This window comes from Agelaius phoeniceus, chromosome 3 (genome assembly GCF_051311805.1).
Source record: "Agelaius phoeniceus isolate bAgePho1 chromosome 3, bAgePho1.hap1, whole genome shotgun sequence".
Lineage (NCBI taxonomy): Eukaryota > Metazoa > Chordata > Aves > Passeriformes > Icteridae > Agelaius > Agelaius phoeniceus.
The window spans coordinates 16,688,546-16,702,888 of record NC_135267.1 but is presented as its reverse complement, the minus strand read 5'-3'; the positions used below and the strand labels follow the sequence as shown (position 1 = coordinate 16,702,888).

The following is a 14,343-nucleotide window of genomic DNA, read 5'->3' as shown; positions in this document are numbered from 1 at the left end:
CCCTTCAGAACAAGAAGATGAGAAGGTAGGGCCTTAGGAGCAGTTTTCTGTCCTAGTTTCCTTGTCTGTGTGTGGCTGTAGCCCTGGTTTGACTGAAGCTGTCCTTGAACGGAACAAACAAAACAGGAAGGGAAAAAGAAAAAGGGCAATGATGGCCACAGGAAAGCTGGGAATCACAGCTCCGTTTGGACAGGTTACTTGCTCTGATAGGACAGAAAAAAAAGTTTTACAGCTTATGAATACCCAGGTGTGGCGAGTTCCCTTTGTCTGGCTGCCACACAGCTACTCCTGCACTCCTCCACCTAATCAAAAGAGAGAGAGGAAATAAAAAGAGAAGCTTGTGGGTCAAAATTAGGACTGGGAGATCGGTCATGGTCACCAATTATTGTCAATCAGCCTAGGAAAGAATAATTTAAATTACTGTTAATGAAAAACTAAAAGACTTTCTTTCCAACCTGCCAGAAACCATGTTTCTGCAGAGTCTCCTCTCAGGGGGCTGCAGCTCCTGCCAGGAGCATGGTCAAGCATGGGCTCTCCCACAGGCTGCAATCTCCTTCAGGGCACATCTACCTGCCGTGGTGCGATGGTCACACATGTGGCAGTGTGGATACCTGCTCCTATGTGGTCCTTGGTGGGCTAGAAGAGGCCAGACTGTTTCCCAATGTTCTTCTTGAGGATCTTCCCAGGGATCCCTGCTGGACACTGCTTCCCCATTCCTTCTCTGACCTTTCAAACTGCAAGGGTTTTTTTCACACTTTTTCCTCACTACTGTCTCCAATGCTTTTCTGCACATTTTTATACACTTTGTAAACACATTTCAGCTGCCCTGGCCTTGGACTCAGCCACACCCCACATGTGGTGGGTGGTTGGATCTGGCTGGAACCATCTCTGTCTGACTGGGGCAGGCCTGGCCTCCTCTCACAGAGCGCCCCCTGCCACCCTGCAGCCCACTGCAAGCAAAACCTTGCCAAATGAATCTATTTTAACAGCTCTTTTAACCTGTGTTATCTCAATCTCTTATGTCAAACAAAGCCGTGTGCCAGGCCTGCTGCTTGGGCCAGAACGTAGCAGGGCAGTGAGGCCTGGTGGCGTATGAGACAAAAAGTCTCATACAATGAGACTTTCAATGTTCTCAGAGGAAACAAAAAATGAAAGTAGGGCTTTAAAAAAATGAAGAAATCTGAGAGAATAGTAATTAAAAAGAGTACTGGATGTTTGTAGAAAGTCCTGAAGAAGGAAACAATTTGGGGGCCAAGGCTGTTGCCGTTATTGCCCCATGACCTCTCAGTGTTACAACTGCTCAGTAGGCTCTGGAGGTCTCAGGATGTTCTCTGCTTTTTAAATGGAATAATTCTGTTGAGAAATCCAACTCAGAGCTGAAAGTAATTTTGTGCCTTCTGGGAGGAGTTTCATTTTGGTATTATTTTCTTTGCGGTGGCTTATTTTTGGTTGGTTGGTTTTCTGGGTTTTGGGTGGTTTTTGTGTATGTGTGGCTTTGTTTCTTTTTTTTTTTTTGTTCCTAAATATTTATTGCTAGCAAATTGTTGGTAGAAGTTGCACAAATTCTTAAGAGGTTTGCTGTCAGATCAAGATTTTGTCTCTGAAGCTTAAAAATTATGCATTTTTAAATTCCCATTCAAATTAAAGTTCCAAATTTAGTAAAGATTGAAAAGACCCCATGAAAATAAGAAGCTAAAAATTTAAATATAAATAAGTCAGTAATTGTGACACTCCTATATATCAACAAATTTGTGTTTTGGAAAAGCTAAAATGACCCATCTTTGTGAAAGTTATTTTTGTAGTTGTCATTTTTCTTAGTTATTCAGAGGCAATTTTCCTTATCTGATCACTTCCAAGGAAGGAAAGGTTAAAATTTTATATTATTAGGTTGGGAACTGGGCAGCTGAGGTGACCAAGAAAGTATTTTTCTCCTACTGTACTGAAAAAGAGAGGCAATGGGACTCTAGGACTGCGAGTCCCTATTGTTTCTCTGATTGGGCAGCTGTCTGGTTAGGGGTCATAGTTAAGATTCAATCTCATATTATATAAAGGAAGACAAAATGAAAATAGCATTGGTGTTTCAATGAAGTTGTCTTCAGATAATCAGGGTAGCTGGGAATGTTCTGCAGAGCCAGCTATTCTCTAATGCCAGCTGTAAAATCAGCCTCTGGTGGGATCCAAGATATACAAAACTTGGTAACAGTTGTCTTACAACTTCAGTTTGTCATCTAGTGTTCTTGTTCTTTGGACTAAAATCTACAGCATTTAGTGGTAGTGTGGTAGCTCATCAACTTTGGAATAAAGTTATTTGTGGCATTTTTAACATAGTTCTGCCTTTATGCTGACACAATTTTCTTGCATGAGTTAAGAGCAGTGCAGACTATCATGTCTCTGGTAATAGTGTACTCTGGTTTTTTGCAAGTCTAATGACAAACTTTTAACAGCAGCACATCAAAATGTACTGGAAAGTGATAGGTGTGATTTCTTTCCTACAAACTTTCTGACATTTATCTTACTGTAAAATTTTAAAAGAACAATACATTTCACAGGAGAAAATAAAAGGGTTTTGTGTTGTTCAAAACTTGGTACAACTGTGATAGTGTAATGAACCAAAGCTGTGAACTTTAGGCTGAGCTTTGAATTTATCCTTAGTTACTTTGATGATTTCAGTATTTTTTGGAATTTAACTTTAGAATCACAATTAAGTAAAAATTTGATCCATTAATTAGTGTAGATTTAATTTATTCTGCTAATGAGAATAAATAAATTTCGGGTTTGTAGTTTGGTATACAAGTGAATACAAATTAGGAAGATTGGAAAAGTTAATGGAATAGAAAAAAATCAGAGAGTTGGAACTGAAAATTGAGATTTTTTTTTTAAACAAAATAGAACACTACTGTCTGCCAATAAGAAAAAAGTAATTAATATAGCAAAAGATTACTTCTAGAACCTAGACACAAATTTTGGCAGTCTGTAGAGTTATCTCCATCTTCCTGTGGGATATATAATTCAATTAGCTTATGTAATGCTCACTAATAAATCATCCTATATATACCCAGCTGGAGAGCTTATAGGAAAATAAGTTGTTTTCTCACAATTCCCCATGGACATCTGCATTTACATTCTGTCAAAGCTACAGTATTACCTGCAGGAAATGTGAGTGCCCTTGGATATCCTTAAAGAATTAAACCTTCTAAAGTTACAGGAGTGTGAAAATAAATTTAAAATAGTGGATTTAGCCAGACTATTTGGGTTGCAGCTGCAAAATACAACTCCTTTGGGATATAGGTAAAACCTACATTTCTGTGATCAAGGGTAAACACATATTTCTTGCACTGTCTGTTGCACCAACTAAACTCTCTCGTAATTCTGGAGAAATATTAACTTGCTGCTAATTTGTGTGGTTTAAATTTGATGATTTTTACATTAGCCTTATCAGAGGAAATTGTTATTATGTGAACACATAAACATGTTTCTATTTGCAGTATTAGGCATAAATTGATAATGAGAAAACATTTATCAGGAAATACTAATAAAGGGCTTGTGTGCATTCATTTATATAAGTAATTCTTTATTCTGTCCATAATTGCCTTTCTAATGTGTTTCTTTTACAGCAGTAGACCCTAATGTAAAAAATTGGAAGGAATAATTGTAAGACTGTGGCTCAAAAACATGCTTTAAAATTTAATCATGATTGGGATTGCATACTTTTGGTTGCTTATATAAAGATATATTTGCATTTTCGCAAGATTAATGAGTAGGAGCAAGTATAGTGAGTGTGAGCTGTAATCAAAGGATCTCTATATAGCAAAACATTGTATCAAATTAGAGACTTCTGTTTATCAGACAGTAAAAACGTCCAATACTTTTTCTAATCTCCAGATTCAGTCTCTTGCACTTGTTGAGCTGAATGAGTAACTAATGTGTTTTAAAGGTGTGTAATCACTGTATTATTATTTCTCTTCTCAGGAATGTGAATCTGCTCCCTGCATTAATGGAGGTTCTTGTCAAGATGCCATCAATGCATTTGTTTGTGTTTGCCTGAGTGGCTACACTGGCAGGTTTTGTGAAGTGGATGTTGATGTTTGCAGAGAGTCCACGCTGAACTCAGTTCTTTGTCACAATGGAGGTGTATGTGTTGATGGACCTGGAAGAACCTTTCATTGCAGGTTAGTATGAATATTGTCATATAACTGCTTAAATTAATACACATTGATTTGTAAATATTTCAGGGCAGTACTGATACCATGTGCACTATATGAACTCAAAGGGATTTAGTGCTCAATTTAGTGGTCAAAAATATTGTTATCTTAAACTATTCATTGCTTAACATCAGACTCATATCTGAAAAGTTATCTTCTAGTGCTTTTCAGAATCATGTGTGGAAATGTCTAATATAAAGTGACCCTAAAATATTTAAAATTATTATGTTATTTTTATGTATGTACTCGTGTGTTTCAAACTCAAAGGGAATATGAACTTGCATTCAAATTTAGATGACAGGTAATTTACATGCTCTGTGTGCACAGACATATCCAAAACAATGTCCTAAGATCCATCATCATTATTCTCCAGCTGTTAGACTTCTGCCTAAAAGCATGTAGTTTTATACCTTATATACTTGTAATATGGTTTTAAAATTAGGCTACTTTATAGACTGTTTATATTATTATGACAAATCTTAATATCTAAGTCCCTTTTCAATTACTACATTTGTAGAAATATTAAATACCTAGAACTTATTTTATAAACATTCTTAAGAGAGAAAATAGATATCTACTCCTATAAATTTATATATTCTAGATCCCTCTGAGTACCTTCCTCCAGTGAATCAACTGCAGCACTCAGCTTGGTGTCATAGGCAAACTGACTGAGAGTGCCCTTAATCCCACAATCTATGTCATTGATGAAGATATTAAATAGTGTTTATATCATGACAACTCAAAAAATATTATCATTTAGCTTAGACCTTCCAATATGTGCTAAAGTAATTCACACTCTCCTGATTCTGCAATGGGCTACTACCTGCACAAAGACTTCTGTTGCGACTCAGATGTCTCATAACCTGTTTTGCTCATTATTGTTTGATGGCCAGTTTGAAAATTCAATCCTGTGCTTTCTCCTGTTTCTTCTTTCCTAGCTCATTTTCACTCTAGGCTCCTTTTTTCAAGCTTAAGTACTGCAGTACCCTTTCATCTTTCACAGATGAATCCTCTGAATTAAATTGCTTATATTTCTTTCCTCTTCTGCTTGGGATTTTACACCAAACATTGTAAGACTATTTACCTTGCACTTGCTTCTGAGCCCAGCATTGACCATCAGGAGGACTTCATGGAACCAGATTCAGGGAACTTGAAAGTAATTATAATCAGAATTTTTAGTGCTGCCAAGATTACAAAGGTTTTCATGAGTGTTGTAATAGTACAGTAAGGTAGGTTGATGTAAGATATGGTTGTGATCCCATAAAAAGAAATGACATATTTGATATAAGTCTCTTCTGATGGGGTCCAGGGAAAGGACTTTTTTCAGCTGATTTCCACTCCTATATGATTTCCTTCCTCTTGATATGCTTTAGAAAACAGACATAATTCCCTTTCTTATCATTCATTAGGTGCTACGATTCCAAGTGCTATCTACAACTAGAAGTAAGAAACATAAAAAGATCATAAAGCCAAGTTTGCTACTCTGCTATGAATGTTACAATATGAACCCTAGTCCTTTTGTACCCTTCCATTCACATGTTCTAAGCAGTCTGAACAATGCTCGTGTACAAACTGGAGGATAGGAGTTATATGGAGGATAGAAAAGTGGAATTGAGAAAAAAAAAAAGGAAGAGAGAAATATCTCCTACTCTAGCAAAACAACACAAACATTCAAATAAATAATGAGTCTTATTGCCTGTTACCCACTGTGGAATGGGCAGCAAAAGGACTTTAATCCAGTATTGCTTAGAGTCTTCTTATTTTGGGGATATGTCTTGGGATGTTTCAATTTTGTAGGTAGTAGATCAAAAAATAGGAAGTAGACAAAATGGTCCAGTAATGGGCAAGTGTCAGGCTGCCTTACCTGTAAGCACCACTGCCAGCTTCATCTATGATGTATGTGATATTTTACTCAGTAGTGCCATGAACACTTGAACTTTCCTTGAATTATGCGTGAATCAATTACATGAACAACCCTACAGTCTTCTTATGAAATTAATATGAAAAATACCCTTTGAGATAGTTCTTGGATTGTGTGTTATATGAAATATCTTTCTGTCTTCAAACCCCTGGTTTAAACATAAAACAACTCATTGGAAATGAGAGGGATGCTGGGAGTTGTAATTCAGTTCTATCCTGGGCAGATTGCCACTGAATCAGTGCTTCAGGAAACAGATTACCATCTGAAAGGATGCCCACCTACCTTCCTTTCTATTTCAGTCTTCTCAATTAAAAGTGCTGGCTGCCACAGCAATAAACACTATATGAATCAGCAAATTAATAATAAAGATAACATTGGGCTCAGGGGGCCTTTCAGAAGACAATTCAATCCAATATTCATATGATTGATATAATGAATACATAATAGGAATTCCAAAGCCTTTTCATGGAATGTTCCAATTATTCTGGGAAAGAGAAACTATTTACATAAAATACTCTGAAATTTTTCATTGTATTTAATCCACAGGTGGCTCATCTCCACTTTTGCATTTTCTGGTCCCCTACCATCCAGTTTGTTTAACTTGTGATTTCAAAATGTAAGCATAATAATGAGAAAAAAATATTCTTCCTTCCTTTCTAATACTTGCATTGGCCTTTTTCGAATGTTCAAGTACTTCCTGCTGATTAGGTTCAGAAGTCATGGTGTCTTGGAAGGATTACATGTGTAGTGGTTTCAGCCTGATCAGGTGAAAATAACATCAACAATCCTATGTCAGGTCTTGCCCTAGGATTATGTTCTTGAATATTATAGCTTCATTGTACTTTTTCAGTGTTTTATAGAATATATGTGGTTTGTAAATGTGGGTTTTTTAAGGGAAAAATGAGGAAACTTTTGATGTCATTCTTTCTTTTTCAATCTTTTTTTCCTAATTTATTATTATTGTTATAATTTAATGTATTCATTGTTTGTGGGTCTGAGAGATGTGTAGCATCACAAGTAAGTTTGACCCTATCTTTTGATTCACAAAGGAGGACTGGTGCTTTTTAAATCCATTTTTTGGATTATATTTGACAACATAATTTTTTTTCAGAACTGAAGCTTTTTTGGCAGCATCTTTACAAGATTATTTTATACTCAAGACAGGTAAGTGTGAATATTTGATCGACAGAACTAATGACCAAAAAAATGCCAAGTTTTTTCTTCCTTCAGCTCATGAGATCTTAGAAAAAAGTCTAAAATAGGAATATGTTATTCTACATTTCCTCCAAATAAAGTGAAATTATTTTTAAACATTCATTATGATATCCACCTATCTATTCTTTTATTCTACTGATAAGGAAGCAGAGTTTAGATTTTAAAGCATCTTATTTCAGGTACCTATGTATTCTAATTTTCTTGATCTGTTTGAGCAAGGAGCAGCAGTCCTCATAATTAGCTAGGACCTCTACAGGGATCTAGGAAAGCGATTAAAATAATTCAAGCATGGAAAGGCTGTATGAGCAAAAAACTGGAATCTTGAAGACATATTATTCTGTGGCTGTGATATGCAGACAGCATATAAGATAAGAAATGGTAATGTAGAACGGTTTGTCTTAGAGCTGGTAGAAGACAAACAATATACTACTAGTATGAAGCAAACAGTTGTGGGGGGACCCTAGAAGCACAGTCTTGTAGGGCAACCTAGGCAACTGTATCAAAAAAATTTTTTATAGAATCAAACTTGTTTACGATTTGTTAAGTATTTTTAAGCAGAAATGTGATTTATCAGTACTGTACATTTAGTCTTTTACCCCAAAGGAAATAGAGCTATTCTTTGGACTTGTTCATGTCAACTGTACCTCCAGGCAGTGTACAAAAAGTTCCCCTGTATTTCAAAAGGCTTAACATGGGGAACACTTACACAGCTGTGTGCCCCTATCAACTCAAAAAAGTGACTTAATGGTAAAGTATTTATATGCTGGGTAAGAGAAAAAACATGCTTCTGCTGGAAGAGGGCTAATTGAAAAGCTTCATTTCATTTAGATGGTGAAAGACAGCTTGCAAGGTCTGACCAAAGTGGCAGAATATACATATTACACAGCACTATGCGGTCAGGACTCATCCCCATACAGGCTACCAATTATTGGCATTGGTGCTTGGCACCAATCTAACTGTCACCATCAGTTTACCATCTTACTATGAAACTTTCATACCTTCTCTTTGTGAGTTCCCACAGGCAGCTTCTTACAACACTGACTCCTTTTCTCTTCCTTCTGCACAGCCAGCTGACACCTTCCTATCCTTTATACAGCCACATAACCCTTACTCCTCACAGCCCAGCCAACAATCTCCAGCTTTTGATCAGCTAGCCTGATCTTTTATAACACCCATCCTTGCTGGACATAGCTGTGACCTATTAAGGGTAGGCCTGTTCCTACTCTTTGGTAATCAGTACAGTTGCAGCTCCTCAGGGGTAAGATTGCCTTCAGCACTATCTCAATTCTCTTACAATCCATCCTCCCACACTACGCCTCTGAGCTCCTCAGCACGCTGAAATAAATGTAAGAAGCAAGACATTTTTTAATATGGAAGAAGCAACTTCCCTGGACCATTAGAATCTCTTAAAATTGGCAAGTCGTAAAACAATAGGTTCTCACATTTGTATGAGCTATGAATATATATGCAGCACACTCTGTTTTGTCTATGAGAACAGATGCCTCTCCATTTATATGTAGATAACAAGATGGATTTAGCTGATTTCATAATTGACTGCCTAGTTCTTGATACTTAGTGAAGCATGAATATTTTAGCTTTTGTGTTGTGTGTATGTATTAGGTTACATGAAAACAAAATAAATTGTGTATGGATTCAATCAAAGAACCATATGACCCTGTATGCTATTTCCAGCAGTGGCCATAAGGGGATTGGCAGGAAAAAAAAGAAATGTGCACATATTATTTGTCCTCCAGTACTTTCTTATATTCTTTCAAGTGGGGGTTTTCCTGAGCATGTTTTGATTTGTTCAGTAAAAGTCAGTGGGTGTCTGCTAGCACCATTTTCCCTTGAACATATATAAACATATAAAAAATATTCCCTTTTCCTCTGAGGAGGGGGCTTTGACTAGGCAATCTCCACAGATACCTGCCCATATCAGCTCTCCTGTGCCAATATGGTACAGCAAACAGACCCACAGGTCTCATCTGTTGCATGGAAAAATAACTCCCTTTTTTAAAATGATAACCACTGCTGCTGCCAGCTTTATCCCATATCTAGTGTGGAAAAGGAGAATGAAAAGATGATTCCAAGCCAAGCTTTCCTTGTTTTTGTGGGTCACTAACACATTGCTCTATGCTTCTTCCTTTCAAGGGAAAGGTTTCTTGTGTTCTCAGTCCTTCCTCCTTCAGAAGCCATCAAAAACTTTTAGTCATCCTTGTTGCCTTTTTCCAAGGCTCTTTAATTACTATTTTTCCTTTACTAGCACAGAAGGACACTAGGACAAGAAGCACACTAGGACAAGAAGTACACACAGTATCCAGGCTGTGGGCCACCTGTGATGTATACAATGGCATGGTTTTTTCTCCTTCTCTATTCCTCCCATAACAACAGCAACTAACTTTTCACTGGTGCTGTGAGGAAAGGGAATATAGGTGTTTCAGTATTATTAGCTGGCTGATCACTAAAATGTAGTTTTCATAGAAAATAGTTAGGCAAATTTAGCATGCTATGCATGTCTATACTACTGTGTTTATCATTATTTTACATATGTGTATATGTATATATATAAAAAAAAGTGTATACATTAGTTTTCATTATATCACACTTTTATTTAATCTAATCTCATTCTTACCATCAGATAAATAAGGATGGAAAATTATGTTAATCATAATTAATAGTTATTTATCCATTTTATAATGACAAATGCTGGTGTCTTCATGTGAAAAATACTAGCTGTAACACTATCAAATGAAATAGTATAATAAAAATGCACATTGTGTCCTGTATTTTTCTTACTTACATGACAAGAATATAAGGGAAAAAAGTACAAGTCCATCATAGTCTTTATTTGATAGTTGCTAATATAAAAAATTACTTTAATAAACTGCATTTAATAACTATTAACATGCTCCTACACTTTGAACCATAAACAGAATTGTAATCAAAAGAAGGTTAACATGTAATTTAAAAAAAAAATAGTTCTCTAAGTGAATTATTTTTTTAATTACTTTAGAGATATCTTTGAGAAGAATATTGAATTTATCCGTTGTTCTTTTTTGTATGATGTTGCATGAAGGGTAAAGGAATCTACCAGTCATAAGGAGGCAACAGATCTGTTCTAGAGGGGTTGTGCCTGTATTAGCAAAATAACCAGAAGGTCAAGGATTTGGAATAAGCATGTAAACCTAACAAATAATGTATTGGAAGGTGCTTAATGTGTACAATATACCTGATGGAATACCTGTCTCCTAGAGCTTCTGGGCAAAGGTAGATGAATATTTTCATTCTGTCACTCAAGTGGATTATATGTTTTGATATTCAAACATATTGAACAATTTTAAATACCCACTGTGATATTTAGCTAATTAAATAAGGAAAGGGAAATATAGAAAATTGAAAATGGCTAGAAGTTGTAAAAGTGGAGTATGAAGAACGGCAAGGCATTAAGACACATATGCCAAACATGACTGTATGTATTTATTTATTTTAATAAATGCATGCTCTACCTTTTTTCATCTTTTACCAGTGATATTTACAATGGCAGCACCTAATCTAGTTAAAATTATCCACTCTCCTTATCGTTTTACTGTTCTAAAATTCAACATAAAGTGCAATCTGCTAGAGAATTAGCATTGTCTACAAAAATGCAGACAGCAGTGTCTGGAAATGAGGCACTAAAATCTAGTAGGAATAAGAACACACCCAAAAGCAAAACACAAATCTAATACAAATCACCCATCTGTCCAGTCCCAGAATAAAACCGTTTTAGATCTTACATCTGAATAGTTATTGCCAATTGTTATGTTCTATTTTTTAAGCAAACCTTTTAAAAATTCATTGCCTTAAAAGACACAGGATGCCTCTACCCTATGTATGTATTGTTTTGGGGTTTTGGCTTTGTTTTTATAGCTAAGTTGTTTTGTGATTTTATGATATGGAAGCCAAATAAAAAGAGCTAGTGGGAATCACATTCACATCCTCATTATACAAGGGACTGAGCAGGTGGGAATGTACCTGTAACAGAACATTTCATTTTTTTTCTAGTTATACACAGAGAATATTTAATTCAAACTTACCCAAAACATGAATGCCTAAGTAAAATCCAAGACCTAGAAAAATATTTAAAATTTCACAGGGCTTTACAATATATTATGCTGCTCATTAATTCAGCATACCATGTGAAAGACTAAAGCATGTTACACAATGGTTCAAAGACATGTCACTATTGATATTTTTGCTGTTAATCTTCAAAACTTTGTGATACTTGTGGCATTCTTTTTTTTTTCTTTTTAAAATGTATATTCTAAGCACATGTACAAAAATGACAAATATACTGCTAAGAGTTAACTGACTGAGCATTTTATGGTGACTGTTTACAAAAGCAGCAACAAACCTATCAGAATTTACATCGCTTAAAAATAAGATTACTGTACTTTGGTACATTATATTAACAAGTCGTATAACATGACAGTTGACAATGTTTAATATGTTATTGTTTAAAATCCCTTATTTACTGTTTGGCAAAGTTCAAACCTACTGGCATTTTGGAAACATAAGAAATTTACTACCTTGAGTAAATTGTATCTTGAGTGACAGCCCTCAATTTGAAAAAAAAAAAGGTTGTGCTTCATATGAGTCTTCTAACTCAGACTACAAGACAACAGTTTACAGTAGAATCCTTGAGGGTATTTTTTAATAATTAGGCAGATATGCTCACTTTTTACAAAAAAAATTGTTACAAGAAATATAAAAAACAATGAAAAACATTACTCCTTATTTTAAGACCAAGATAGAAGTATTACCATTTCAACTTGTCTGTATAAAAAAGGCTTCTTCTAAACTTGTCCATTGACCTTGGTAGCACAAAAAATTTTAAAGCCTGTCTATTTCAGGTCATTGCTTAAAACAACAAAATTTCTGCAGATTTTATTTGATGGATTGAATGATTGATTTTGATTTTGCTTTTTAAAGCGCATTTATTGAAAAAGTTGGAGGGTAGCTTATGACTATTTAATTTTACTGTAGTCTGCATTTAAAAAGGTGAGAAAATGAAGTAAGTTTGAAAAAATTTAGAGCATATTTTAATTTTTTTCTCTTAAAGAGCAAGCATTGTCTTTCAGATGTATAGATTGATGCTTGTAGAGATGGGCAAAGGCATAGACAAGGAAAAAAGAAAGGAAAAAAAGAGGGTAAATTGGGTATCAAGGTAAATTGGTCATTTTAAAGCCCATAATAATAATAAAAATGCTTTTTCCATCTAAGTTCATAATTTAAAATGGAAATTTCAGAATTAGTCTCCAGGGGAGCCATAAAAAGTTTTACAAGCACATGTATATGCCAGTATGCATGAATATTTTTATTTACTACCTTAGAATTTTACTCTATATTTATGAATAAATATAAATAAGTGCATCTAACTGAGTAGTAATACTGGAAGGATACTTTTTCCCATAAAACCCTTTAGTAATTGCAAATACTATTTATATTTACTCAAATTTAAATACATATATATATATATATAAATATATATAAGGCATTGTGTTCTATGCCTGAATTCAATACACAATGTAATTCTACTAGAATTTCTCTTAAGTGTCACAAAATGTGTATATTAATGTAACTGGAATTACATATTCTTTATTACATATTATATATTCTTCATATATTCTTTCTTTTTATGGATTTACCTAAAATGCTTTGCTATTTCCTGAAGGCTTCATGCTGAAAAATCTCAATTCCATTTCTGTAGGACACAGCTAAAAATCAGTGTTCACCCTGTTTCTATTCATCTGCACTGGTGAATTAGGTGCTTTTCCTGGGAGCTCAACCCAGGGGAATAATAATTTCTCTTAAGAAAATAATGTAGTACATAGTACTAGGTATTACCAGCTACAGATTTATTTTTTTCTCTGTGTACAGCTGAATTAGTTCATGCTGAAGTAACCATAACTTAGGAAGCACTAATGCTAGAAACAAGATGAATAACTTTTGTAAAATAATCTTCCTCAGGGTTTGAGAATTGAAGTAATAGTTTATTTTCATTGTTGATAAAATTTTCAATAACTTTTTGTTTAATATTGAAACATAGTTCTCTGTACTCATTATTGTGTTAGAGAATTAGGGGAGAGAAAATGGAACATAGGAACTGCCATTTAGTGTCAGACCTCAGCCTCACTTTGTTCTCTATCTGATCTTGTATTGATTTCAGAGGAATGCCTAAGGAATTCAGTAGAAAAAGACTTTTCTCCCCAGCTCTTCATCTATCATCACAAATAGGTCTCACTTTAACTGGTTGGAGGCAGTGATTTCCCTGAAGCATAAGTTCAAGATCCTTCATAAAGGTTATTTTAAAACATTTTTGCATTCAATAATTTCAAAACATTTCTAAGATTTCCCTCACAAGTCTACCAATAAAAATTGTTCATCTGTTCATCTCTAATAGTGTTATGTAGGTTGTGAATATTGCTTTATATTTCTCCTTGTTTTGATTTCTTCCAGAACTCAGTTTATCCAAGGTGAGTATAAGTCATTCTGGATCGGTGTCCCCGAAACACTGTTTACTGCATGATTGCAGGTGCTCTGACTTCTTGTCTGTGAGCATTGCAGAACATGTTCTTCAGATACTAGGTACTTTGGTTCCTACGAAATATTCCTATTACTTTTCTCATTTTCTCATCAACAATCTTGTGATGGCCTTACAGTAAGAAATTTAATTGCTGTTTTCTCTCAAATAATAAATAAAGAGAACAAAAAGACTTCAGGAAACAGACTCAGCCATCTTTGCTTTCCAAGTAAATGTAGAGGACCAACAGTAAGTAATTGCAAAGCTATGAAAGTAAGGAGCATAAAACATAGTTCTTTACTGCCAGTGGTCTGTTGGAATGAAAATATTTATTTTTTATTTTAAATATTACACTGATTTGGAAAGGGTAATAAAAACTAAAAATAATAACATATGCAGAGGCCCAAAAAAGAGGGAAGAGACTGCAGTCATCAGCAATTCTT

General features: G+C 34.9%; 1 protein-coding gene across 1 annotated transcript in view; it reads left to right on the top strand.

The window, feature by feature from the left end:
• EYS (EGF-like photoreceptor maintenance factor) overlaps positions 1 to 14,343 on the top strand; it is a 792,123-nt gene that overhangs the window by 391,827 nt on the left and 385,953 nt on the right. Inside the window, exon 29 of the mRNA XM_054630570.2 lies at positions 3,970 to 4,169. Within this exon, the coding sequence (XP_054486545.2) occupies positions 3,970 to 4,169 (200 nt within the window). The remainder of the gene's footprint in view (positions 1 to 3,969; positions 4,170 to 14,343) is intronic.